The following is a 27664-nucleotide window of genomic DNA, read 5'->3' as shown; positions in this document are numbered from 1 at the left end:
GATGAGGGGCAGCCAAAAAGCCTAGATCTTCTTTGTGCAGCAAGGCTAAACCTTCACTCAGATCCAATCAGGCATTCAGGCATAAGAAACCACTATAGTTTTGATGCCCTAACAAGAATGGAGAACAGAGGTGTAAGAATGTGGCAAAAATAAAAATCCACCATTGTTTAGTGTCTGAAAGATAACTCTGTAGCTTCATATCAGGCTTTGCACTGTTTATCCACATTTAAGCATGAATGAAGAAAGCCATGAAATTAAGCAGATTTCAATAAATAGAGTTAAATTTTTAATGGTGACCCACTCCAGAACTCGTTATTCTGACTATTCCTTCACAGTTACAGTATAGTTTCACATACACTGATACACATAAAGAACTCTTATACCCAGATAAGTTGTTTAGGCCTAAAACCTGACCTCATCACTCTCCCATTGGAAACACAGACCCAATTCTATCTCCAAAGCGATAGCATTTGATGTTAACCGGATATGGACCCAGCTGAATGTAGTTGTCCTCTCCACCCATGTAGAAACACAAGGTATACAATGCAACTTCAAATTCTGGGCTCACCCCAACTAAGGTGCTTGATACGGCTTTCAGGACACCATTCCATTCGAACTGGATTGTAAGCAACTGAGTTTCAGAGTCTGGCTGCAATTTAGTACAGATAAAGTTCACCGAAGTTAGAGAGTACAAAGAACAATATACAAGTATTACGCAGACTGAAGTTGAGAAAAATAGTGGTCATTCCCTCAATTAGCCTAAGCAGTACCAAAAAAGAAGATACAGTCTATTTTGTCATTTCAAATAAAACTGAACATAAACTGAATTTGGTTTTGTAGCTAGGCTTCAATTTTCTTTCAGGGTAGTCATTTTATGCTTAAGAGTCTCTACCAATAAAATAGATCAAATGTAGAGTGTTATTAGTAACAATATACACAGTCAATGACTCTGAATCCATATTTTATTATCTTTCGACTCTCTTTAGGACAACCAAATGACTGCTTGACTTGTGCAGGCCATCAATATACATTTGGAAGCCCCGCCCCCATATATGAACAGAAACAGTGTGATAGGAATACATCTTCTTTCAAATCCTTCAATTTCTACAGGCAATCAAAGTGACAGAAGGATAGGATAACTTACAACTTCCCCACGTCGACGAGGGAATATATAACCTTGATAGTCAACTGTTCCTTTTGCTTCTTCAAGGTAGAACTGTGAATCAAGTCATAAAGATGATTAGCATTCGCATCAAAGAACATCAGAAGATTCAGAAGATCAAATGAAGAAAAAAAAAAATTTATTACACATGTTCAAAATAGATAGGAAACCCACAATGATGGTATCATTTTGTCTACACAACTATCTTAGAAAAAGTTGGAAAAGAAATACCATAAACAGACAATTACAAACTGCCTATGGTGAAATTGCAATCAGTTCTGACTTTACAGTGATTAATTTTCATTTTTGTTGTCTTCTTGGGATGGAAGCCTATCAGTCTAAATTATTGATCCTATAAAAATTCATGTGCAAATCCATTGAATATGCTAATACATTGTCCTAGCTTACTTCCCAATTCAACAAAACTAAACCATAAAAGAAGGGAGCAAATAAAATAAATCAAACAACACACCACAGACACATGTACTATAGGCAGAGAATCGGTTTTATAGGACAACCTGAATCCAATTGTGGAAGCCAGAAACCGATTCTTCACCACGCTGCTTAATTTCTCCCACAAAAACATGTTCAAAAGCAGAGGAGCAGCCAGAAGTGCCACCACGGCCATAAAGATCAAACCAAAGAGCAGTCAGTGTTCTTTTAAACTCTTGATAGTTGTCAGATACAATGCCCTTGCGTGAGAGATATCTGTGGAGATACTTAATGGGAGCAGTTCTGCTGATTTCTTCCATGAAAGCAGCTTGCTCTTGTTTCTCCGCAGATGTGATAACTTCTCTGGACCCTTCATTTGGGTTGTAATTATCTAAAAGAGAACAGAAACGAGAAAAAGTAGGCCTTCTGAACACATCTTCACTCAGCCAGGTAAATAAGTTTCCTTCTGCTAAATCTCCCCTATGGTAAACCTTCTTCCCATCACCACAGTCAATTTCGTAGTCCTTCCCAGGCACTAAACGGTTTGAATCAAGTTCCCAGAATCTATTGCAAGCTTTTGACAGATCAGAAAGCTCGTCTTCAGAAGGTTCTATGTTAGCACCTCCTTCAACCTCATCAGAGTATTGTTGCTCACTGGCAGGCCGTTTAAATCCCTGCCACTGGTCCTTCTGAACCTGTGGATTTGTGCATTGCATAGTGAGAATAGACATTTATCTCTTCTTATGTACAATTAATAAAGCAAGACCATAGGAAAAAGAACAGAGTTGTATGATATTGCACACTCAAAAGGTAACAAGCAGATATTGTGAAATCATCTAAAATTAATATCAGCACTATGTAATTCATCAATTCAACTTTAGATTCTAATAGCAACTGCATAAAAGTGCAAGATAATAGTTGTAAACCCTTTTCTGACCCAAGTTCATAGGTGGACTTTGTTTTTTAAGTAATATTTTGCAGAGTGAACATGATCTGGAGATGAAGATACTAGAAAAAAGTGTTATCAAGGCTACAAGTCTAATTCTGTAATCTAGACCTCAACCCAGTGCAGAGAAACTCTCTTACACCATCTAAAGATTAAGATCAAACTCTTTGACAGTTTAAAGGACGCTGTGCACCAACAACATAAACGGAGCTCAAATCATTAGATGCCTTTTTATGCTATATAAACTTCAGGAAAATAAACCTTGTGTGACTGCCTTGGAGGCTTCTTGCCCACAGTCTCCCAACCATCATTGTTTCCTTCTTCCGCTTCCTCCTTCAATTTATACAGACACCAAAACAGTTTGAGATGGATTCCACCAAGTTAGAATTAATCAGATATGATCAAATTAAACAAAACAAACCTTTCTGCTGGAGTAGTTTTGTTTAAAACGAATTGGCCGACCATCTTCATTGTTCTCATATCTCTCATATGTACTCTGTATCATTGATCCCAGTGAGAATATGTAGTATCAACTTACTAAGAGCTCAAAAGGACATTAGAAAGAACCAAAACATACCAAACACTGCCTTCAAGTGTGATAACCCAAATCATTGAATTTGTGAGAAGTTATTGATTAACATTAATGGTTACTATGACTGTGCGGTGCAGCATTAAAGCATAAACGATCTAATAGTACTTCCAGCACAAAAACTTCCTCACATCATCCATACCAACAAATTTGTTTCTCTCCTTATGCCTCAGTTATATACTACATATAAGTGTGGGAAAGTTTTGTAGTTTAGTTGTTCCACCAGTGATCAAGTAAAACACTTGGATCAGAAATGATATACTTGATGGAATTTATAGTCAAACAATGCAGTTAACAAGATTTATTGTTGAAGAAACTCTCTTTCTTGGCTAAGTAAGTAAGTAAGTTATAGATTCAAGAATCAATTATTGGTATGGCCACTATTGTACATTATCATAATCTTATCCACTTCCAAATTTCACTCTCAAACCCAATCCACTCTCCTCCCTACACTAATAAATCTGAAAATGGGGTATTTCAGATTCAAAACAACGGTCCTCAAATAAACCAATCTACCATAAAACAACACAATAAAACCCTAAATTCAACACAAAGAAGTAGTAGTGACTGAAAAACAAATAATTTTTAAACCTTTTGGGGTCGCCTTGGAGGTTCGGAACTCACATTGCCCCAATCTTGACGCCCAAAGTTACTCTCTTCCTGCAAATTCATAGACCACCATTGTCACACATCCACACTAAACAACCCAAATTTAAAAACAAAAACAAAAAAACAAAAAACCCAAAAAATAAATAAAAAAGTCGAATTGAATCCAAAATGATCCAAACCTGTCTATTCCAGCGGGAGGGGGTCTGGTGTGGGCGATCACTGTCATTATCCTGCTCCCCAGACACCACCTGCGCATTTTTGCAAACTCTATCAGAAAACAAGAGCCTTTTTTCAAGATCAATCAAGCTTTAGTGACGGCTGACCTCAGACCAAGTGGATCTGGAGCACTCATCGCGGTCGCCGGCAGCCGAGTCTTCCTCCTTGTGATCGCCGTGACCGAGTGCCACGTCGATCAGACCCTTTATCAGACCCTCCATTGAAATTGAGTTAGAGAGAGAAAGTTTCAAGCTTTAAGGGAAAAAGAGAGAGAGAGGGTGAGTGTGTGATGGTAATGAAAGATTGAAGAAGAAGGCAGAGGACTAGTAGAGGTGTTAAAAAGGGAAGGAGTGGCGGGTAATGGCAACTTTGTATAACAAGGCAACTTGTCAAGGCGCGTGTGACTCCATTTATTGCTGATTGGCTTTGTTACTTCCATTTTAGTCAACCATTCATTTCGTAGTCGCTAGTAGTCACCTTTCAATTGATGATAGATCTCCATTTAGTGAACATGGTTATGTATCGTTATCAATATTTTTTGTGTTTTCTGAACATTTTTTTATCTATTTTTGGTTTTTTACCTCTGAATCTATAGCTGCGTAATCACACTAGTTATCGAGATTTCAGATAGAAAGTTGTTTAAAATAACGCACTCTAAATTAAATCAGCATTTAATTTGAATAGAGAGCGTTTTTATATGAGATTTTATACGGGATGGGAGTGCTCGCACTCTACACGACTATCGGAGCCCATTTGTCGGACACCACTAGTCTGGACACTTTGGTGGCGGCCGCACCAAGCACCGCCAGGAAACACTATGGAATATTTTCCAAAGTAGCCTTCACAACTCGCACAATGGCAGCCAACCTCTGGAGGAACGAGTCCTACGTAGCTAGAGACTAACGTGGTTCCCAAGAACAAACCTATATAAACAGACATAAACTTCCGAACCAGGTGAGTTCAAAACTGTACCCTATTTTGTACTTATTGTCACTATATGCGCAGATTTAAGCATCCAAAACAAAACCATTTCCCTTTCCTTAACTAGCAGCAAATCCTGAAATGCTGAAATCCGATTCTCCTTAGTCCCTTTATGAATGGCTATGTTACCAGTTTGATTTCTATCACTATCTACATTCAATTTTACCCATGTAAGGAGCGGAGGCTTTGGTCCATGCCACACCACCTGCACACGTACATAATAATCTACAAGCCTTTGCCGACATGTTCCAACCAAAGAATTGTTGACACTTGGCCATGAAGACTCCACTACCCTCGTTGACTCCAGGTAAGCTAGTTATATATGAACAAACTTGGTTATTATATGAACGAACTCTAACGATGGAAACTATGAGATGTCAAGATGAGGATGATTATTGGCAGTATGGCACTAAAACGGAAGATACAGGGACTGTCCGGTATAAAAAGGAAGTACTTATGAAGTCGTGCACCTCGAAAATATTATTGGAAAAGTTGATTAGATTGAAACGTGACACAGACATAAAAAATCTTATAAGTACTTTAATAAGCTTGTCCGGTTGCACTCACCGCACATAAACGAGGGTGTTAAGGCCCTCGCCAACAAGGTCTGCCGGCCCATGTCGATAGTGTGCGCCATCGGACGAGAGGAGTCGAGGAGAAACCCTATAGTCATTTAAGAAAGAAACTTTAATTTGATCAAAGAAAATCCTCACCAATAGGGAAAGTGTTAGCTAACTTGTGTGTGGTTAGTCAACCTAGAATAATATACAATCTTGTTGGATTAGGAAAGTGCATTCTCCTAATTTACCTAAACAGATTATGAATAAGATTATGATGTTTTCTTGATTTGTCGGTGAGATGTGGATTAGTTGGTTAAGTTATTTAACTAACAACTTTGAGATCATGAATTTAAATCTCACTAGACATATGTAGGATGTGTGTGAGTTATAAATAATTTTTTTTTAAAAAAAATGATGTTTCGTTGATTTATATCACATTGTACTCTTGTAATTTTTATAAATAAAGTCTTCTATTCATCAATGAAATACACGTCTACTTTCTATGCTAATAGCCATCGATCTCATTCACGATTTTTGATTTAATTGATTTTGAGATAATCTTCAAATTAAGCTAATTTAAACTAGTTGTAGAAAGTGATTTTCCTTGATCCCCAATGTTACAATCTGTACATACATATATAGGAGCTATCCTTGTCTCTCTAGGTTTTGGAATATAGTAAATACAATTGATTACAAATACAAATATCAATAGCAATAAACACAGATGATTCTATTAAGGGATTAGGATGGAGAGAGTTTAGGAGAATCATGCCGGATGAGATGAGTGTCAGGCTTGATTGTAGGATCAGAGAGATCTGTGTTAATCCTAGTGACATAAGTCTCAAGTCTCTCCTTGTAATTAGTGAGAGGTCGTGATCGAGTTCGAAATCACATTAAACTCGTTATAGCTTGTTTATTTGATTAAAAAAAACAATTTGTAGCCGCCAATGCCGTTTGAACTAGGGCATCAATAATGGGTGAAGAAGACGAAGAGAGGGCTCGTGATCCTTTGAATGAAGGGGGCAAGTACAAGTACTCCCTATCTTTATCGTTGAGGAGGGTACTCAAAGAGGAGTTGGCCCCCCAAGATCTTCACAGAAACCATAAAAACAACAAGCTTCTAGTCGCTGCCGTGCATGCTGTGCTCTTAGACTCCGGTTTTGTCCGCTTCAGTTCTGCTACGTCCGTACATGATGCCCTCTCAGAGTTCGGTTTCTCCGAGTTCGGTTCCGTTTCGGGTATGTCACATTCCTACACTTTGCCTCAGATTCTTGCCCAACAAGATAATAAAGATTGTAGTAGTAATCTGAAGACGCAAGGGTTCGTGTTGAAGTTTGAGTATTTAGGTCAGTACTTTTCGCCTCACCAGAAAAGAACAAGACATGTGGCTCCTCGCATCGTGAGAGTTTCTGGGTCCTTGATCAGTTCTGGTTCTAGGTTTGGGGAGAAGGACAAGGAGGTTTGTTTGGAAGTGGATGAGAATAAGTTTGCGCCGGCGTTTGAGTTCTTTTGGGGAAACAGTATGAGGAATACTACTGCGATTTTTTTGAGATTCCGTGAAAGACAAGTTCGTGAGTTTTGGAGAATGGTCAAGGATGAGATTGCACTTCCATTGATGATTGATATTTGCGCAGAGGCAGGTTTGCCTGCTCCACTTTGCCTTATGACCCTTCCTCCGGAGCTCAAAGTGCAGATATTGGAGGCGATGCCAAGTGTTGAACTTGCCAAAGTTGGGGGTGTTTGTAAGGAGCTGCGTGATCTTGCAAATGACAATGAGCTGTGGAAGCACAAGTTTGCCGAGGAGTTTTCTCAAGAGTTTTTTCGTACAAGAGAAGTAGTAGAACCCTGGAGAGTTGCTTTTCGTCGACAATGGGAGAGAAAAAAGAAGCAACAGAGGAAGAAAATGGTGGAAAAAGAGAGAAGAATTCAGAAACACCTTCATTGGGGACGGACGTAAACGTCGTAGACGGTGTGGTGAACTGGTGATCATGATGGAGATTTTTTCTATTAGTTCCTTGGAAAAAGAGCTCTAGGGTTTAGGGTTTGTGGTTGTTCATTGCTTTTGGCTGCTGGTCATGAACATCATCATGCATATTCATACAAATGTTGGAACAGTGTTTGAATCTGGCATGCTATGTTGAATTTGAAACACTAGTTCAAATGTGTCTGTCTGATCAATAGTTCGATCAGATTGATTCTTTAGGGACAACCGATCGACTGTTTTAACCACATAAAATAGATGAAGCATATCTCTGAGTCTATATACTTGTCACTTTATATGTATTTTTCTGTCTTTATTTGCACCTATATGAACATGCAAAATTCAGTAGACAAATGTTATTTCAGTTTTTCTATTTAATGAAAGATGATGCCACTGTCTAGGCTAGGCCGTGTGAAGGCAGCCTTGAAACATCGATTGCTGTCTCTGAGTACACCTCCAATGCCACCTTAATGTTGATTTGGAAGAAAGGACGCATCCGCGTTCAAGATCATTTGCAGCCGCGCCTGCTTTGGTGGCCTTGTAGGTTGATCTCACACAGCATGTACCTTGTGGTGGTCCTTCAACCATGCAAAACTGCTTGTCCAAGGTCTCGAGTTGTTGCGTTTTTGTTCTGCCAAAGATACTGAATGAGATGAAAACTTTTCATCTCATTCAGACTGAAAACAGTAAAAAACGATTACTTGGTAGGTTATATGCAAATATTGAATATCGAAAATGAAAGATGATGCAGCTTTTGTCCACGATTTATGAAAGAACAATGTTTTAGGTTACGGTTTACATACAACCCTCCCAAGCTGAAGACTTGTATCTGACTTTTTGGGTTGTTTTCCATGGTAATTTCTCGTCAACGCTCAGAGTTAAGAAGACACTTCACTAATGATGAGACTAGACCAGTTTGTCATTCTGAATTTCTGATAGAGATCGTCTTGCTGACAATAAACAAAGTGCTTGAAAAATCTAAAACACTAGCAAACAGAGAGGAAGAGAGAGATGAAAAATAAAATAAATAGATCCCGTAAAAAAGAAACACAAGGGAACAAAAGAAACATCACTGCACTCTGAAGTTTGAACATAGTTAAGAAAACAATCATTCAGAAAAGGCAAACACGCCCAAAGCAGTTTACTGGAATTCTTTCCATTTTGATCCCATTAACTAGTGATGCACATTCGTTCAAGTGTACATGAACACTTTGGAAGATGGAACTTAATTTTGAGATCACTTGTAAATATCATATACAAGTTCCTATGCCTGTGTATTTGATGCATTGCATCCAAAACTGTGATGAGGGACATCCTACACACTACTATACAACAATAGTATTCAACATATTAAAGCCCTCCCTTAACCCGGAAAAAATGGAGAAAGGTCTTTAGAATCTCATATGCTAGTTCTCTTTCAATGACTGCAGTAGGGCCTGAGGATCATCAAGAATCCTCAAAGGTTTCCAGTCAGATTCTTCCTTGCTTTGTCTTAATGCCACGAAGTGAAGAGCTTCACTGTGGACTTGATAAATATGACATGCCCATGGATAAGAATCTGGAGCTGACCAAACCTTTTGCTCTTCAAATTCTGTCTCCTCGGCAAGTGATATAGCCACACAGTGAACCAGATCTGGTTCTGGCTCAACAAAACCAGCCACAGCAACGCATCCCAGAGATACAAATCCTTCTGGAGCTCTAGGATGCCATATTGATACTGGTGTTGCATAGTCATCCAAGCAATTTCTCCATACCTTCACATTCAGATTGACCATTATCAGAAATCTTCAAGCCACATACGAGTCAATAGTGGAATATCATTCATAATTATAACAGCCATCACTCATGGAGTAAAGTATTGATGCTGAAGATGCATTCATTATTATAAGGATTGTATGGAGTTCAATGATCACGTTTATAAAATCCCCTACTTCCAATCAAATTGTTGTTGTAAGAAATAAAGTGGTGTCTTAAGTATTCCACAGTTGACCAAACATATGAAGCAAAATACAATACAAGTGGCTAAATATGTAAAAACTAATGAAGAAGATTTTGATGAGGATAGATCACAAATTCTGCAGTTTCCATCACGGCAAAACAGCCACTTGTAGACATTCAATTGATAATTAAATTGATTTGCTCTCACCCTTTTGTAGTATAATAAGAAAGATGCAACATTACATTTAGTTAATGATGTGGAAGACTTCAAAAATCTAAACTAACCTGATTAGATTATAACCTTGTTAATGATACAAGTTACTTACCAGGTCGTATCCAACAGGAAGTGCAAACAACCTGTCAATTTTACGGTAAACTGCAGCAACGTTTGGAGGATGGCTGCCAATGTGAGCAATATCTCCAACAGAGACATACCTGAAGCAAAACAGACCAGTCTTAATTTCGTTATGATAAAATGCACAACTCCCCGGATAACCTTAAATTAGCATACGCATTACATAAGGTTTGACTCTCCTGATAGTAAGGGTAACTTCTTGTTATTTTCTTTTTTCTTACTTGTTATCCAAATTACAAATTACAAATTACAAAAAAGGAAAGAAAAAAAAAAGAGCCACACATGCTCAATGGGACACCATGAGGTGCGTTGGGTTAGATCTGACCTTGATATTATACCCATCAACCTTGGACTTAATGAGATTCACGTATTGCGCGAAAAATAAACCTTAAATAGTACCCAAGGTCCAAACTTAAAGAGTGGGCCTTGCAAAAAACAAACTTGAATATAGCAATCAAAATAAATAAATAAAATATAGAAAAAACCTATGGAACTTGAGTTGTGGCCACATCAAATTCACATGAATGTAAGCAAAACAATTTTAATACATGGCAAGACGCAGGAAAAGAGCAAACTGCAATGACTGTTTCTGGGAAATAGTAAAAGAAAGCTCATGATTACCCGTCAGGACAAATGGGTCTCCAAATGCTACATAATCCAGCAGCTTCCGAAACCTAAAAGTATGAAAGAATGTTTCATCTTAGATTGAAAAATAAGAAATAATTTAATAAAATTTCAAGGATGGAAACAACTAAAGCAAATGAATACTACAAGCACCTGCTTTTTGCACAATGTGCATCGACCTCTGGATTCCTGTTCACTGCTCCAAATTTTTGAAAAGTTGATGCTGTGTTTAACAAACCTTCTACCATCTGATGCAGAACTGTATGATGGGAGCTCTCTCAGCCTAGTCACTGCTTTGTTCAGAGTACGTTTTTCTCTCCCATCGGCTTCAGACCAGGCAAAATACACATGTCGCTGACTTGATGGAACCTACAAAATAAGAGTCATCGTTAGGATTTTATGTACACTCTATCAGGTAGAAATAATGTTTCTGCACAGTATTAACCTTCAACATTAGGCTTTTCAAGGCAGACTGGTATGCTTTCCACATCTTACATACTGTAGAACAGATCCTAACAACTTGGGGTTCCCTTCCCTCTGGTTCTTCTTCAACATTGCACTTTATGACCCGAACAAAATTCTCCGATCTCCTGAAACTTTTCAGGTGGAGGATCAAGTGAGATGGCTGATTGTGGCCTGCTTTAGCCAGCTCCACAGCCATAAGCTCTTCCCAAGGCACATCCCACATAATCTTGCACGGTTTCTTGTCCATTTTGTCTGGAGCCAAACACTAGGAAGCAAAGAAACAAAGATTGAGTTTCATGCAGAAAGACAATTTACAAAGCATGATAAAGGGCTACAGACAATATTGCTTTACTTACCTGAAGCAACATCACTCGCTTATTGGTCACTAAAACAATTCGCTGGTAAGGCACAACAAAATGCTCTTCATAATAATCAGACCAAGCAAACTTTGAGGGCTCCTTGAATAATTCAGTACAACCAAAGTGCCGATGTGCTTCTGCGAGGTATAAAATCATCTACGACAAAAGAAGGAAAAGGAAATGAACATTATTATCATACTCCATACATTTGTAATAAAAGAGGTAAGAAGTGACTGATATATTGAATTTGAATAATAGACACGCATTTGAAACATATCAACAATGTTCAGCTTACAAGTTACAACTAACTACAAATTCTACCACAAAAAACAAGAAATTCCTAATTTATAGCCGTCAAAAAGTCTTTTCCCTGGATCATACCCAAGTGCCTAATAGTTTCACAAGTCACTTGTAATTATTTTGATAATGATGAGAAAAATTTCAGTATTCCAGCCTTGCAAGATCATAGAAATTACCTGCCCAACTGCTTCTCTCTCAGAATACTCTCTAAGTATACCATTGGCACGGATTGCTCGGGGGCTTCTAATTCTCTGGAATGTGGTCTTGCTATTGAAGACCTCTAGGCATTTCGAACAACTTGCTCCAATTCCATCGACAGTCAATGAGAAAAAGTCCAACGCTCCACTCACTGGTTGCACAATAACACCCAGGAATGCACGTCCAAGCCCGTGAACAAGTCCTGACAGACCATTCTGTCTTGCACTCTCAACTGGCTTTTTCACTACCCCAGATACCCCGAAAGCTACACCTTGCACAAATGCTTCTGTGCCTTGAATGATTCCATCACCCACCCCCGTAATTCTCCTTGAAAATACCTGATAATAATTAATATCAGCCTTCAAGATAACACTATTGAAGTTTTATTGTTTTTGTTCAGTTCCTAAAACTTTACCTGTTTTGACCGTAGGTGCGTAAACTGCCCATCAGTTGAGAGCTCAGCAAACCCTTTACTAAGAGAAGCCAAAGTTGAACTTGTCATACCAAGAACATCAACCGAAAATAACAGATGTAGAGGATTATGGATCAAGTCTCTCCAAACACGGTTACCAATGGCAGAGACAATAGAACTTCTCCGCATGAATCTGTCTTTGTGCATTACCCTCCTCAGATGCACCTGGAGTAATGAGATAACAGTTTCATATGAGAAGTAGCTCAAAACAATATTTCCATCAACATAAATTTTACATGCCCATGATGACTTGAATATGAGCTGACAACCAATATCACTTTGGCCATAAAGATTGATGCAGATATATGAGTACTCTACAAATCTTATCGCATGTTGTGTAAAGGTTATAGAAGCCTTTGGATCAGTAGACTCATAACATCAGGATACATAGTAGGGCACGGCACAATGATTCCAATATGTACAATAGTGCCCCCTTCCCTCCCCACCCGCCCACCCAAAAAAAGTAACAGTTTAGATAGCTGACCTGAATCTTGAATGCATTTCCAACTGCTGATAGTATTGGGCTCCATACTCCTAGAACCCCATGAGGTCTCTCAGATGGTGCTGTTTCCAGTGACACCTTTAGCCTAACTTCTGAAATGTCTATCAGGCTGGAAAAATAAGACAAGGAATAGATTGAAATGTTAAAGTACTCCCAAATCAAGTCGCAAAATCTTCTCATAGTAGCTCACAACCAGCTCCATGCACTTTTTAGTAGAACTGGGGAAACTCAGTAAGTAGTGAGCAGAATGCAAAGAAGTAGGAACATGATCCTATAGATTCTACCACCCAGAGAGAGAGAGAGAGAGAGAGAGAGAGAGAGTGCTTGTGTGTGTGTGTGTGTTCAATGCTCTTATACCAGGATGAAACCTGTCTTTACTCTTTGGTTTTTGAGCATCAAACTCTCAATGCAAGTTTCATACAGTTCATGTTAGAAATTATAAAGCAGCAGCAACAACTGCAAGTCCCCAGAAAATGTGGAACTGTTTTAAATGAAAAAGAAAAAACAAATAATCGCATTTTTTTTTTCGTTACAAATAATCGCACTTTTGCATCGATGTTAATTAATTTGCATGCACCAAAATAAATGTACGTATATACATGATTTTAGTCATTTATAAAGAGACAAAGGGTTATGTGCTATATACGTATTGACTACCTTCTAGAAAAACTACTAACCTCCCACGACAAATTAACAATATGCAATTCTATCATTTAACCAAAGGAAAATGAGAGTGATACGTAGATTCACTTTCACAACCATAATAAAATTTCGGCAAGCGTGTAAAAATGCAGCCTTTCTATACACGAGCAGAAGGTGAAACTTACTCGATGCGTATTTCTGGATCAACTTCTGCAACAGTAGAACTTTTAGGAACACGATCTAACTGTAAGTTATTGTACAGATCCACCAAAGCCCAAATTATAGGTTCATGAATATTAAGCCTCCAACTCTTCTCAGTTACCTATCATGTGACCATGTACTTAGGTAAGAGCTTAGGAAATCACTTCTTGTGTTTACAATGAAACAAGTATGTTCAGACATAATGTTAAGAAGCATTACCCGGATATAAATATAAGGATAGACCTGGATGCCATCAGTATTTTCATTACGCATTGTTATAGTCATCTTGAAAACTGGAAGATGCATATCAGAATCCGGCTCAGGAGCCAACAGAACTGGCATCACTGTTAGAGGAAGCTGGTTGTCCAACTGCACGTGGCCCAGTATGAGCTTAAACCTGAAAGGACAACATATGTTCTTATCTAACAAACATTTTACACTGAGCATGACAACAGAGTAGAAATGACTTCGTGATATTGAAATTCAATAGATGAGAATATGCTGTTACCCTAGTAACATGTTACACCGAGTGCGACAACAGAGTAGAACTGACATCATTATATTGAAATTCAGTAAATGAGAATATGCTGTTACCTTAGAGATAATCAGCGAATGTGGTTCAATTCATAAATATTTCGTCACTATTATCTTTTCATTTTATATTTCAAATACTCGACCAATTCAGCTGTATGCACTTGGTATACAATTCTTAAGAATTCTATGTCTTCTGCAATATAGGCATGCAAAGGAAATCGTTCTTTTACACACCTTAATTCAATTAGAATGCCATGATGATGCTCAAAGTGGGCAACTGTCCAACATTTTCTTAACTTGATCTAACAGATCATTCATATAAGTATAAAACATGTCTATTATAACATGAGGTCGAAATTCAGAAGGTACATGGACAACATGATAACAAGGGGATTCAAAGACACACAACAATGGCAATGCAATATAGGAAGGTGCTGGTCTTACCTGCTTGTCATCCCACCATCATAGCCCGTCGAATACGATACGAAGACCCTCTCAAAATAGAAGTAGGAGACCTCCTTTGGTCTATGGTCTATAATTGAAAGGCCCACAACTCCAAACTCAATTATAATCTCAAGAGGTGAGGCACCATTATTCTGATTCGTATTCTGCAGGTTAGAATATCCCCAACTTCCAGCAAGTTGCAGAGACCTATTTTGTTCGTGCAAACTTGCATCTATAGTTCTGGTGTCACTGAACCTTCCTATCCTGATATCACCAATTTCTACAACATGAAACTGCAACCCTAGTTCCTCAGAAGAAAATATGTCTGTTGTTTCCAGATCAAGTTCCCAAACTCCAGTGGAGAGGCCATTGTCCACCTTAGCTTCTATGAATCTTTGGCCGTATGGGTCCTCCCAAGCAAAATTTGTTGTTGAAAAAGGTTCTAGAGGAACCCATGCGTCTTCATCAAACCCAGACTGGCGAATGCTAATTGTTTTGGTGACAGTTCTGTTTTCAATTCTGCTCCGAAAATTGATAAGTTAGTACATAATACAATCACTCACACATACATGCAAAGTATATACATAGGTATGAATGACTACCTGATAGGACCATTAGATGATCCGAGGCGGAAAACAACGATGAAACGTGAGCCTTCTTCATATCCCCGAATTTCCGTTCTCAAAAATGTCCGAGTACCATCATGCTTCCTTAAAACAAGAGAAATTGTGTCCTCTTTTACAATTTGAACAGGAAATGACCAGTTGGTGTCTTCTAATCGAACCTAAACATGGAATAGAAAAATATACAATCAAAGTTGGTCCCAGCATAAAAAAAAATCTAAGGTCATATTCATGCACCAAAATAATCTTATAAGCAGGCATAATATTTTGGGTTATCTTTAAGGTGTGTGTCACCTCAACAAGTAAAATGCAGGGATGAGCAGTAAAAATGCATAAAATGACAAATGGTTATACAACAACATACACACCACCGACCTGAAGTTTATTAGGTCCATCTGATACACGGTATACAAATGGTATTCTTGAATCACATGGACGAAGGACTTTTGGTTCATCCTCACCGCATAACTTAATATATACATCACGACCAAGCCTGTTGGTAAATGTCATAAATGGTCGGACAAATATTACCTGAAAAGACAGTAAAAAACTAAAGGGGTAAACACGCATATCAAGATTTAAGATAACCTGTCATACTCGTATTTATATATACCTTTGTAGGAACAGATTGAAACAGGCATGGTTTCGTGGTAATAAAAAGCTGCATGCAATTACCTTCGCCGTCATAAGCAAGGGTATCCAATGATCCATCCTAAACACATGGAAAGAGAAAATGTCAAGACTAATCCACAATGCAATCAGGTTGTATGAAACTCATATTGAGATATACCATATCACCAAGGGGAGAAAGATCTTGAACAGGTCCAAACTGCTTGTTGCCAGATTGATCAATCGACACAGAAAGTCCCAGCATTTTAAATTTCAAAGCTGAAGCAATTGTATGACCCTCATATATTTCCTCTTCAGTTATCTCCTCTAGGACGACTTCACTATTCTTTTTAGACTGGAATAAACCACCCATCTTTCGTGTTTCTTTCTTCCCTTCTATATCTACAAGCCTGAATGTGAGAGGAGGACACCTAGCAATTGAAAACCAATATGGAGCATAGAGTCTAATGATCTTAGCATGCAGTGGACGCTCTTCAATAGGATTCTGCTCAAGAATAATTTGAACAATCCTGCATTCACAAAAAGAAGAAACCAAGAAGATATGGTATTCCTTGTACTAATGAAAAAGCCACAGACCAAGTATAATTTATGCATAGTAGGGATTCACCTTCCAGATATCGAACTTCTTAAGTTAATGGTTTTTGCTGAAACTTCTTGAGGATGGGACAAAAGGACAGCTTCCTACAAAGAAATAAATCAAAGGGCCACACTACATAAACATTATATGCCAGGAAACAGAAATACTGGAGTAAAATGACAAGGACAGATAGACTAAAGATTTACATGTATGGGCAACCATCCTCTTTGTGGAAGCAGTGAAAAGTATAAAGGTTTTCTTATGTCGGCAGTAAAAACATTCACAGTTTTTCCTGGAGAAAACACTCCTCTGGAGCAGGCAACGAAACCACCATTTTCTTGCATCTCAAGAACAGAATATTCAGCTGCAAGGGGAAGAAAATTGGAGATAGATAGGGGGGACTTGACCACAAGATTCCAATCCTGGATAGAATCAGAATGAATGTCTTTGGCAATTTCTGTCGCCTGTATACTCATACAAAACCACAATTTGTGGGAAACACTAGAAGAAGTACTACTTATCTGCGAGCAATACAACAGTTTCTCCGACTCAGTGAGAGCCGATACACTTATCTCGGGACATACTTTTGACGAAGCAGACTCTTCTGGTTCTTCAGACCCATCAACCACTGAACTCCAAGAATACTCATCATGATGGCTAAGATTAGAAGGCTTTAAACGTAAGACATACAATCCAGGTTGGGTTAACCCATATAGAGGAAGGGGTATGGTATCTCCAGGTTTCAAAGTTCCAACATGTATTTCCTGATTTGTAGTACTTTGTTTCCTATTCCTGATCCATCTCCTTTGTCTTGCATAATTTACAAATCTTAAGGGATCAAATGACTCGGGCCATTTCAGACTTGCAATATCTGGAGCATAGATCCAGCCATCAGCAGTGTCGATAGATGCCATATCCAAATGCCAATCATCAACCCACTCCCAGCCTGGTAGTAACTCAACTGTAGGAATTTCCTGCATTATCGACCGAAATCAGAAATAAGTAAACAGTTCAAAATTAAGTAGTGCTCAAACGAAATTAAAAAAAAAGGAGAAAAAAAAAGAGTATCATAAGAAAGTTCAACAGGTCCCCAAATAAATATATAAAACAAAAGTAACGTATTGAACAATGTTTCATAAAATCACCCTATATAACCACTACCCATACACGCCACGGTCAATTTGTACTAGAATAATACCTGATGGGATCCTCCACTTTCAATTATATCTTGGCTTGGCTGAATCATGGAGCCAACCCAGCCAGTGGTAGGGCTGTACTTTTCAGTTTCAAGGAACTCATCTGTCTGAAAATTGTTGCTATGGGTCTGCAAACCCTCGGGAGTACTTGCATCATCTGTTAAACTCACCTTCTCCATAGAAACTTTCGGTACAAGACACAAATCCAGCACAAAATCAGTACTGTTACGTACTGAAACAAGAGACCTAATATTCACATATCTATTGCCATCCCTTACACGTACTTCACTAGCAACAACATCATTTCCTAACCGCCAACAAGCAGCGGGGGCAGCATAGTTTAGCCGCACAGTAGTCCATGGTCCTTCCCTTCTAGGACTGATCTGGATAAATCCAGATTTTGTTTTACTGTTATCATATTGATCACTTATCTCTCCTTCAGATTTTGGTGACAGCAATACAGCACATCTGATTTTCCCACCCAACTTCTTATGGTTATTATCCTGAATCGGCAAATCAACTTGACAGTAAGTACTTGATGGATGTTTACTCTTGAGGCAGGCACAACTAAAAGTTTGACCATACCAAATAGAGTGAGAGAGAGAGAGAGAGAGAGAGAGAGAGAGGGAGGGAGGGGTTGGTGTTTACCATAGACTCTGGCGAGGACAATTCAATGGTTGTCCACTTCTTGACATTATCATATGGATATGAATCGTCATTAAAATTCCCCACAATCTGCTTTAGAGGGGCTGAAAAGAATCCAAGAGGGAGCCCTGCTAATAATGAATATGAAAAGCAAATGACTTTTACCCAAAGGAAAGTTTGATATAAAGAAGAGAAAGAATGCATATATATACTGAGAGCTCTCTCATTATCAGAGAAACTTGTAACAAAATATATAAATAAATAAAAAACAAAGACAATAACTGTATGTGATGCATATATATTACTGTAATAGATATCCCATCATTGTAAGCCAAGGTAGACATTAAGGCAGTAAAGTAAGCCTGTTGTTAAGTCATGGTTCTACAATATTTTTCGTCATTACTGAAGAGACTTGCATCATGCATTGTATTTCACATACTTCCATGAGGGTTTAGTACACAGTACCAATCTGATGGACTGTTGGATATGAAGAAAGAATACATGGTAAATGGATGAAACTAGTTAGTTAAGATAAGAGTACGATACATGTGAAACCATATCAGGAAACAAGGACATGGTCAACTTGTTTTATGTTTTTAAATATTTATGCTGTGCATGCAATAATAATAATCTCAAGGAATGGTTTATTATCGTATATGGACTTCAATGTAAACATACCATTCCCCATGTCCGTCACAATTAATTCAACAGAGTAGTAGTCCTGCACAAATAAGCATAGAGTAGCTTCAGGCGATCACAAAGTGGTACCACAGAAAACGAAGGTAACATGTTTCACTAAAAGTAAGAGCTATACAACTAAACGCAATATACTTAAAAGGACAACTCATCCTGTGGGGGTAAAAAATGAATAAAAAAATAAAAAACTAAACAAAACCATAATGGAAGTCATGGAACAAACTAGTAGGCAATACATTACAACTATTACCACTACTTTAGCTATACTTCACATTAGTATTCAAAACCTTAATGCATTATTAAGTTGAAATTCAGCATGTGATAGTTTAGACGATTTTCATAGCTTGTATTACCAAGCCACGACAATGAAACTTAGTTTGTAAAGATATTGGGTTCTTTGATTATTAAAAATAAAATTACGGGCAAACAGATGTCAGGCATGGAAAAACATAGCACTGATCAATTAGAAAAGATACTAAAGTAGTGACAAAAAGATGTGAAGTCCTTATACTCGAAGTCACAAAGAAACTAAAGATATTGGGTCCATATCTCTACATATAATAAAGTTTTAGGAAAAGATGTCAGGTATGAAAAATAGACCACTGATCTAATTGGGAAAGATGTTCAGAAAAGTAGGCTACATACTGGAGAGTCGACTTTAAAGAAAAATATTTCATTCCATTTGACCAATTCAAGCTCTGGAGATAGGTGTTTGGAGCTGCTTCCACAAGTGCGTGCACTTTGTTGGTGAATCAGTGTTTCACTAAGGACAGTCTGGTCAGGAATGAGACGGATTGCTAAGGTATAATGGGGAGATGTCAACCCATTAACCTGTGGGAACTGCAATGCAAATAGAGTTTAATTAAGCCAGATAAGGGAAAACATTTTCTCTGGATTAACAAATGAACATTTTCCAGTAATTTACTTTCGGCCTATGAACAAAAGCCAATTTACATGAGCTGAGGAACAAGTACATACCTGCCCATCCACTATGATGAAAGTCACCATTGTTCTAACTTTGAGGAAAAGTTTTCCTTTCAAATGAGAGTCCAACATATTCTTGGAAACAGGGACTTTTACAGGCCTCACATCTCCAGATGACATCTTAATTATGTTTGTAAGTCCTCTGAACTCAGTAGCTCGAATAAAGATATCCTGTCCTAGCTTGTTTTGTGGGATTATATCATAGTTCCTCCTGTGATGGATGTCAAGAACAGATCGTTCACCGTCTGTTGTGGAGAATGCTTCCTGTTTCATTTAAAAAGATAATAATAGCAAAGAAAAGATATAGACGTAAGCTATGGCAATACATGCATAACAAAACAAATTCAATCAATAATGGAAACAGAAAAGTTTACCCCCTTCTCATGATATTCAGGCACATTAACAAGACTGTTCCAGCTTGCATAAGCTTGAATTATCATATTAGCATTAGACACAGAAATGTTCAAGTTCAGATCCCTAGTCGATGTAAGGCGTAACTGAGATGCTGCACTTGGTGCATTGAGATCATATTGGTATCTGTAAGTATCAATTAGGTAATAAATAGACATGATTAGTAGAATATAAACTACATGGCATTAAAAAGTGAAAGGGAAACAAGAAATAACGAAAAATAAAGGCATCAAACTCACAAACAAGTGTGCAAAGAATCATTAAATTTTAGTAAATATTTTTTAAGTCAAACTTGAAATTAATTCAAGCTACAGTTGGGCGACTTAAAGAGGGGCAGCAGCTTCTGCGGCAACAAATTATGAAGCTACACATTACTAGGACAAGAAACAGGATACGGAGTTACTGATCAAAACACTACTTATTGGTCCACATATCCCCACAATGTTAGATTTGACAAAGAGTACAACATTACCTTAGGAAACCATCTACTGGCTCAACAAGAGGTTCCCAAACTTCATACTTATCATTATATGATCTAGCAGCCAAAGAGAAGCTTACAGTCGAATTCAAGTAATCTGTCCTTCCATGCAAACTGAACCCAATTCCACTTAGAGATAAATTACACAATGGAACCATCTGCAATAGTATACCGGGAATAAACATAAGAGAAATGACCAAAATTGAATACATATGTTAATGTAAAAGAATTCTTCTAAAGGAAAGAAGATACTTAAGCTTATACACATAAATTATTTGTTATGTTTCAAAAGTGTGTTCTTTACAGAGCACAAAATCTGACAGATCGCAAACTATTTTTTTCCGAATACATATAATGTGTGGATAAGAAGACTTTATACAAGCAACAGAATACACAGAATACGTACAATGCCTGGATAAGAAACTAAAACATAAGGCCAAGAAATCAATGCTATCTCTTAGTAATACAGGATATAAATCAATAGAAAAAAAAAATAAAGAAAATAATTAGTTTGCCACAGCAGAGTAATTGCAGACAGTCAACAAAATCTTGAATTGGTGAATTTTCCCTTCTAAATGCAATTATGCAAGAAGTCCTCAGAAGAGAAAAACAACAAAACGAACCGAAACACTACATCGATAACTAGGCTAGCAGAAAAATTTCACCTTAATTGAGTTAGTAACTGTACACTACATATTAAAAGTTAGTGGAACTTTTCGCTAATGATTCTATATAAAGCCATTGGGAGTAGGAACATTTACCAGGCCACCATAGTCATCAAAAAGTGCTGCAGAAAAGGTTCTAATTTCCGCATCAATTACAGTATCATCTGAGCCAGCAGGTGCATTTGAATCAGCCAGCCTTAAAGCAAACCTTCTTGGAGGTTTCTTCAAACCACCACGAACTAGAAAGGTACTCAACTCATTGCCAACTGCCCATATACTGAATGAGTCTTTTGTAAGCTTGGCATCAGATGTATCCCATACACTCTCCTCTGAAAATTCATCCCCAGTTACCAAATCACTGCGAATGCATCGTAATGAGCTGAAATCAGATTGCTTCGGTGTCCCCTTACATGCAATACAACCAAGGGCAACAAACCCTGGAGGAGCTTGAGGAAGCCAAAAGGACACACTCTCCATTCCCCTCTGTTTCTTAATTTGCCCAACAATTTGGTAATCGAGAGGGGCTTTGAAAAGCTCTTCATCTTCAGTATCATGAAGAACAATGCAGGTATTAGGAGGCTCATACCCTTTCACTGCAATATCACCGAAGTATATCATTCCCGGAGGTACAACCGGACGCCATATAGATAGCCTTTTTGTTGAATTTGAGCCTTGGTTCCACCATATCAAACGAAAACTAGCAACAATTTCACATCGGCGACCAGAGTTTACTGTTTCTGATCTTTCTGACGGCGGATTGTGACTTTGAGCAGAACTTTGGGCATTCAAACTATTGGATGATTTTAAAGAGGCTTCGGGAAATCCAAATATGATGTGACGCAAATCATATGCTCTACCAGTAATGCTAGAAGTATTAATATCTGCTGGCAAAAAGGTCCCAACAGAATTATCCACTCGCCAGAATGCTAAACTCGACTGATATCTGCAATTTTAAACGGAATCAAAGCTCAGAGTTCCAACATCTCTTATCAAGGTAAAGTAGTGAAAAGAGCAAGCACTCAGTACTTCATCCACAGAATAAGATGAATAAAACTCCTAGAGTCCTAGCTCTAAAAGATAAATTGTATAGCCTGGAGGAATGTTTCCATATCTTGACAGCTTCACTGACGAATCAAGCCTAGAACAGACAGGATCAGTAGCCAAAATCGACATATAATTAAATCCTACTTTCTTTTAACAGAAACAACTTTTTATTGACTAAACAAAAAGAATAATACAAAGAAGCGGGCCACAAGTCACATAAAAAAAGAAGACAGTTTGACCAAGATACAAAGTGATTCCAACATTTAATTGATAAAATCTACTAAAATCTAGTCAAAACTAGAAGTTATTTGAATCTAGGTATGACCCTTTAACAGTAACAGAATAATCAGAACTTAATTAAAGCAACTTTAATTGAAAAAAAAAAGGACATACGGATCTTTGGTGTTAATTGCAATGCAGTCCCTTAGGGAACAAGGAGAAACTAATGAAGCCGAGATACAAAAGGCAGAAGATAATGGTGGCTGTGCTCTTCTGGGTGAAACCACACAGCCCAATGCAACATATCCGGCAGGAGCTTCAGGAAACCAAATGGAGCAGCTACTTTCATCATAAATGACATTATTTGGTATTCTATCCGAATCATTTACACCATGAAAAGACGACTCAGAAGAAGGTAAAGGTGGCCAAATTAGTTTGAAAGATAGGGGCTTCTTGACTCTGGAAAAACTGGTATTTACAACAAGAACTGTCTTTGTAGGTGGCTTGTCCCTGAAATAAGGTGCACAGTATCAAGATTTCAAGATGAAACACTGTTCTTATAGTGAATATTAATCACCATGCAGGCACAACAACTTGGATAGCAAAGTAAAAACCAAAAAAGAATTTTTACTTACAATGGTGTCAGATAATCCCCAAGAACTGCAAAACCAGGAGGTGCATGAGGTCTCCAAAAGGCATATATTTGGTCACTGGAGGGATCTGAAAAGTGAAGGCAACCAGGCAAGAATTCGTCAGCATGTCACTGTATATAGGCATGCTAATATTCTAGCAATCACATTGGCCAGAAAGAACCACGTACCTTTTATTGTTCCAATCTTGTCAAACTGCGAGCAGACCACTGTTATTTTCTTTGATGTCGTGCTCAAAAAATCCAAAATATCCTCCTCAACTGCTAAAAACAGCCTTAGGATACTGAATGAAAAATTCATAAATATATCCGAAACAGATAGATGTATATTGGTCCTTCCAGAAGCATTAGAATATTTTACAGAAGTATCAAATGGTTCCAATATCCTTATTCCGTTACTCTCCATAGTGAAACCAAGCACATTTGCATTCATCTCAATAGTATCGCCTTTCAAAACAAGCCTGCAAGCAGCAAGACCACATAGAATGTCAATCTTCCATGCACAGCTCTAAAACTTTATGCAATCAGAGCCTGAAAACTAAATCAAATGACACATTGAAGAATCATAACTGTTTATTTGAACTTCTGAAAACCTATGTAGCAATGCGGAAGATATCCACTTCATCTGTTTCCTCAAGTAAAAATTAATTAAGGTGTGTGCATGGACTAAACAATACAACATGTGGTACAAGCACACCTTGAAATTTAGGGAGGATCCATGTGGATCCTCTCAATCGTTTAGGATTACAGAACAAACCTATTTAGACACTATATGTAATTTTGGTCAGCCAATATTGCTGCCATAAGATGGAGGAATCAAAAGAAAGACTGAGAACATGAACATAACAGAAAACAAGAGGCGAGCTACCCTATCTTAACATAAAACAAGACCTTCATAAATTATTGTAATAAAGTTCCTGACGCGAAAGATGTCAAAATCAGATATTGTATTTGGAACAACAGAAAGTATATAGAAAGTGACCTGCAGAATCCATCCAATTGAGCATGTAAAAGTTGATTAGAGAGCATCAGTGATTCCCCAATTTTTTCGGAGGTATTATAAAATGTCAGTTCTGGGCCAACCACCTGCAAAGAATTATACTTGGTAAAGAAGACGCTTAGCAAAGCCAAATATTGAGCACAAGGGGAAAACAATAAGTGAAGCAAATATTAAACCTGCAACTCAATGACAATCTCCGATGATTTGTTGACTGCAACGCTTTCAGATGGCAAATTCTTGAGACTTTCTCTAGAGGAAGTCAAATTAGGAACTTCATCCTCTCCCGCAATGTAGACTTGATCTTCCTTCAAAGCTGAATAGCTACTGTTGCTTCCCATGGATATACATGAATCTAAGTACAGTCCATTCTACAACAGAACATCGATTATTACTTGAACTGCTATAAAAGTGCATTGTAAATCCTGGAATAAAGATTAAATAGGGCAAAGAAGAGAGAAGAGAATACCTTGATAACAACATTTTTGAATTGCAATCTTTTCCCATCTCCTATGTATATAATAGGCTCTGTACTAGGCCCAGAGACATAGAACCCCTGCCTATCTTTCAAATGCAATATTCCACCATTACCATCATAAACGAAATGATCATATCTTTCATCATCAACTACCAATGGTCTTAATGGAGTGACAGAGAATTCAGTGGAGGGTTGCTTGTGAGTAGACTCATGGAAAACTATTGCATTGATTCCATAAACAGAGTTCTTTACTTCTTCAGTTGACAGCGCATCGCTGACTTTAGGAATAAAAAACTCAGCAACAGCCAGCAGAAAATCAAGTGCAACAAGAAGTTGTGGCCTTTGGATACATAACGAGACCGATGTTAAAGCCTGGCCGAATTTGGCATCAACAATGAGCATTGTAGGAACTAAATTCATATCATTAAAATTTCCGATATTTCCATCAGTGATGTGCTGAGTGTCATCATAAGTAACAGAATCTACGGGACAAGAACCAAAACTCTTAGGCTTTCCTATCGCCAACCTAAACTCTTCTTTAGTACCCTCACGATCATCAAGCACACTGAAACCCTTGAGTGTTGCTGACAGGAAACCGTCCCCCAGTGTATTTGTCTTGTAGAGTAGCCATGCACCGGTAATCTAGATGATAGAGAGGTTAAAACAAACCCAGTATGCACATATATGTGAGTGAAAAAGAAGAAAGGGGAGTTTACTTTTATTGAAAGCTTGTTTCTTATTAATATAGCATAAAAATATATATAAAAACATAATCAAATTGCTAGATGATTTCACAGTTGGCTCCATAATTATTCTCCAACTATTAGTAAGTAACCAATATTGCAATATCAAGATCCATCTGTTTCGGCAGATGGATTATAAGGACTGGGAATCGGATAAGATCAAATTGCTAGATGATTTCAAAGTTGGCTCCATAATTATTCTCCAACATGTATATTAATAACTAACCAACATTGCAATGTCAAAATCCATCTGTTTTGGCAGGTTTAAAGAAACAGTATACTGATAAGTTCCCAACAATGTTCAAATGCAAAAAAATTGAAAACTACCTGCACAGTGGCAAGAGATGCATCACTCCCTAGACCAGTATGTAAGCACAATTCAACCAAATCAATGACAACGCAAACTTTCATCATCACCCGAGCTTCCCCACTTGCAGCTGGAAAAGCAGTACCATTTGGATCCTGAGTGATGGATTCACCTTCACTTGAAGATGACACAGGGTCAAGGTCCAATGGAGGCACAATACGTGGAGTTTCGGAAATGTTGGACTGTGCACAATCGGTAATAATCTGGTATTCACTGTTTGACAAAGCTGCCTTCAATTTCTCCATCTGAAAAGCAGTCATTTCAATTGCTTTATAAATGCAACTATCCATGAATCTACATGTGATGTGTAGATCCTTTACTTCACGACATCAGCCAATGAATATGGGATGCATTACCTTGATTAAAACCTCAACATTAGGTATTTGATGCAACAAGTCTCGTAGTGACCTTTGAATCACAACAGATACTCCCTTCACATCTTGAATTATGCTTTCACCTATTTCTCCTTTACAACCAACATTCAAATTGATATCCTCAACCTACACCCTCAACCAATGAAGATTAATCAACTTGCAGTCTTGCACTCTTGCAGTGACAATAGTAAGAAGTGATGCTTAAAAATATATAAGTAAACATAAAAATAAATAAATAAATACAAGGAAATAAACAACTCATCGAGCAATATAACTGTCAAGCACCCAAAACTCAAAGGAAACACCTTCCACAATCCATTCTGATTAGAACCTCCATATCCTTCCATAGATGCAATTAACTCACCTGAACTGTTAATACTTCCATATGAACAGCATTAATGTCACTTCTGCTTCCACCAAACCATTGAGAGGTGCTTTTAACAGTAATTTGAACGATGTCAAGCTTCAAATAGCTGAAATAAAGAAATTAAATGAGGATATATATTATATAAATCAAAATATTGAGATATAAATAATACATTGTCTTTGAAATAGAGATATAAACAGTACATGAGCAGCCACAGATATGTGCACAATCTAAATCTAAGAGGCGTCAAATGAGAAAATAACTTACTCAAGACTGTCCGTTCTCCGAGGCATCAATATAATAGGCTTCCTAAGAGACAAATCTAACTTCATAGCAGGTGATCCTTCAAAATCACTAGTTGTAAACCACTTCTCTGAATTTGTTACTTGATCTTTTAGCTTCACGACTCCTTTTGAGTTTTTGGGAACAAGACCCATAAAATAACTTACAACCTGTATATGATTTTACAAACATAAGAGAATCGGAAAAAATAAGAATACATGATAAACAAATTTAAAATGTATCTTACCTCCTGGATAAAACGATTCAGATATACGATGCGTACTTCTGAAAGCTTCCCATACAGGCTATACTCATAACCTTCATAGTCTTCATCATCAGCACTAAATGAAGTGAAAACCAACTGCAAAACTGAATATTCATAAAACTATCCATAATAGCCATTAAAAAATATGGGACACAATATGATCAATATCAAGTATCCAGTAAATAAAGTACAAATATTTTGGGGAAAAGCAAGGTAATAAAGTGGAAAGTACCAAGCCAATAGAAGAATTGGCAAGAAGATAGTACCAGGAATTGCATGATCCAGTAATTCTTTAAATTTTTAACAAACAACGATTGTAGAAATTCTGTATTTTTGATAATGTTAATTTATTGGGGATGCTTATAAGCTAGTTCATTATCCTTTTCATATTCCTTGAAGCTTCAGAGAGAGAGAGAGAGAGAGAGAGAGAGAGAGAGAGAGAGAGAGAGAGAGAGAGAGAGAGA

The 27664-nt window shown here is 37.6% G+C and overlaps 2 protein-coding genes and 1 pseudogene across 3 annotated transcripts in view; 1 reads left to right on the top strand and 2 right to left on the bottom strand.

Moving 5' to 3' along the window:
- Positions 1 to 196: 196 nt before the first annotated feature.
- LOC101301683 (poly(U)-specific endoribonuclease-B-like) lies at positions 197 to 4233 on the bottom strand. The gene is made up of 8 exons (XM_004300248.1): positions 4062 to 4233; positions 3918 to 3986; positions 3721 to 3789; positions 2962 to 3036; positions 2802 to 2873; positions 1681 to 2289; positions 1145 to 1216; positions 197 to 649 (listed from the first exon to the last, which is right to left on the bottom strand). Exons 1-8 carry the CDS (start codon positions 4173 to 4175, stop codon positions 419 to 421), a joined length of 1311 nt encoding a protein of 436 aa, XP_004300296.1. The 5' UTR covers positions 4176 to 4233; the 3' UTR covers positions 197 to 418.
- Positions 4234 to 6468: 2235 nt separating this feature from the next.
- Positions 6469 to 7947, top strand: LOC101294085 (putative F-box protein At1g23770-like). The gene is made up of 2 exons (XM_004301670.1): positions 6469 to 7286; positions 7878 to 7947. The coding sequence occupies exons 1-2, from the start codon at positions 6469 to 6471 to the stop codon at positions 7945 to 7947; spliced, it is 888 nt and encodes a 295-aa protein (XP_004301718.1).
- Positions 7948 to 8530: 583 nt separating this feature from the next.
- LOC101301394 overlaps positions 8531 to 27664 on the bottom strand; it is a 32415-nt pseudogene continuing 13281 nt past the window's right edge. The window contains exons 27-63 of the transcript XR_184737.1: positions 27183 to 27296; positions 26921 to 27105; positions 26651 to 26759; positions 26269 to 26412; positions 25873 to 26157; positions 24794 to 25444; positions 24504 to 24695; positions 24310 to 24413; positions 23499 to 23788; positions 23314 to 23398; positions 22853 to 23188; positions 21512 to 22358; positions 20745 to 20908; positions 20236 to 20398; positions 19856 to 20125; positions 19523 to 19717; positions 18860 to 18902; positions 18185 to 18309; positions 17707 to 18039; positions 16547 to 17104; positions 16371 to 16444; positions 15924 to 16272; positions 15747 to 15845; positions 15509 to 15664; positions 15113 to 15294; positions 14511 to 15029; positions 13752 to 13929; positions 13517 to 13653; positions 12672 to 12798; positions 12131 to 12352; positions 11694 to 12053; positions 11215 to 11373; positions 10839 to 11123; positions 10547 to 10762; positions 10391 to 10443; positions 9741 to 9849; positions 8531 to 9230 (exon numbers count right to left, since the gene is read on the bottom strand). The product of XR_184737.1 is annotated as an uncharacterized LOC101301394 (transcript). The remainder of the gene's footprint in view (positions 9231 to 9740; positions 9850 to 10390; positions 10444 to 10546; positions 10763 to 10838; positions 11124 to 11214; positions 11374 to 11693; positions 12054 to 12130; positions 12353 to 12671; positions 12799 to 13516; positions 13654 to 13751; positions 13930 to 14510; positions 15030 to 15112; positions 15295 to 15508; positions 15665 to 15746; positions 15846 to 15923; positions 16273 to 16370; positions 16445 to 16546; positions 17105 to 17706; positions 18040 to 18184; positions 18310 to 18859; positions 18903 to 19522; positions 19718 to 19855; positions 20126 to 20235; positions 20399 to 20744; positions 20909 to 21511; positions 22359 to 22852; positions 23189 to 23313; positions 23399 to 23498; positions 23789 to 24309; positions 24414 to 24503; positions 24696 to 24793; positions 25445 to 25872; positions 26158 to 26268; positions 26413 to 26650; positions 26760 to 26920; positions 27106 to 27182; positions 27297 to 27664) is intronic.

Source organism: Fragaria vesca, linkage group LG5, assembly GCF_000184155.1.
Source record: "Fragaria vesca subsp. vesca linkage group LG5, FraVesHawaii_1.0, whole genome shotgun sequence".
NCBI lineage: Eukaryota > Viridiplantae > Streptophyta > Magnoliopsida > Rosales > Rosaceae > Fragaria > Fragaria vesca.
The sequence above is the reverse complement of the archived record's forward strand: the minus strand, read 5'-3'. Positions and strand labels throughout refer to the sequence as shown.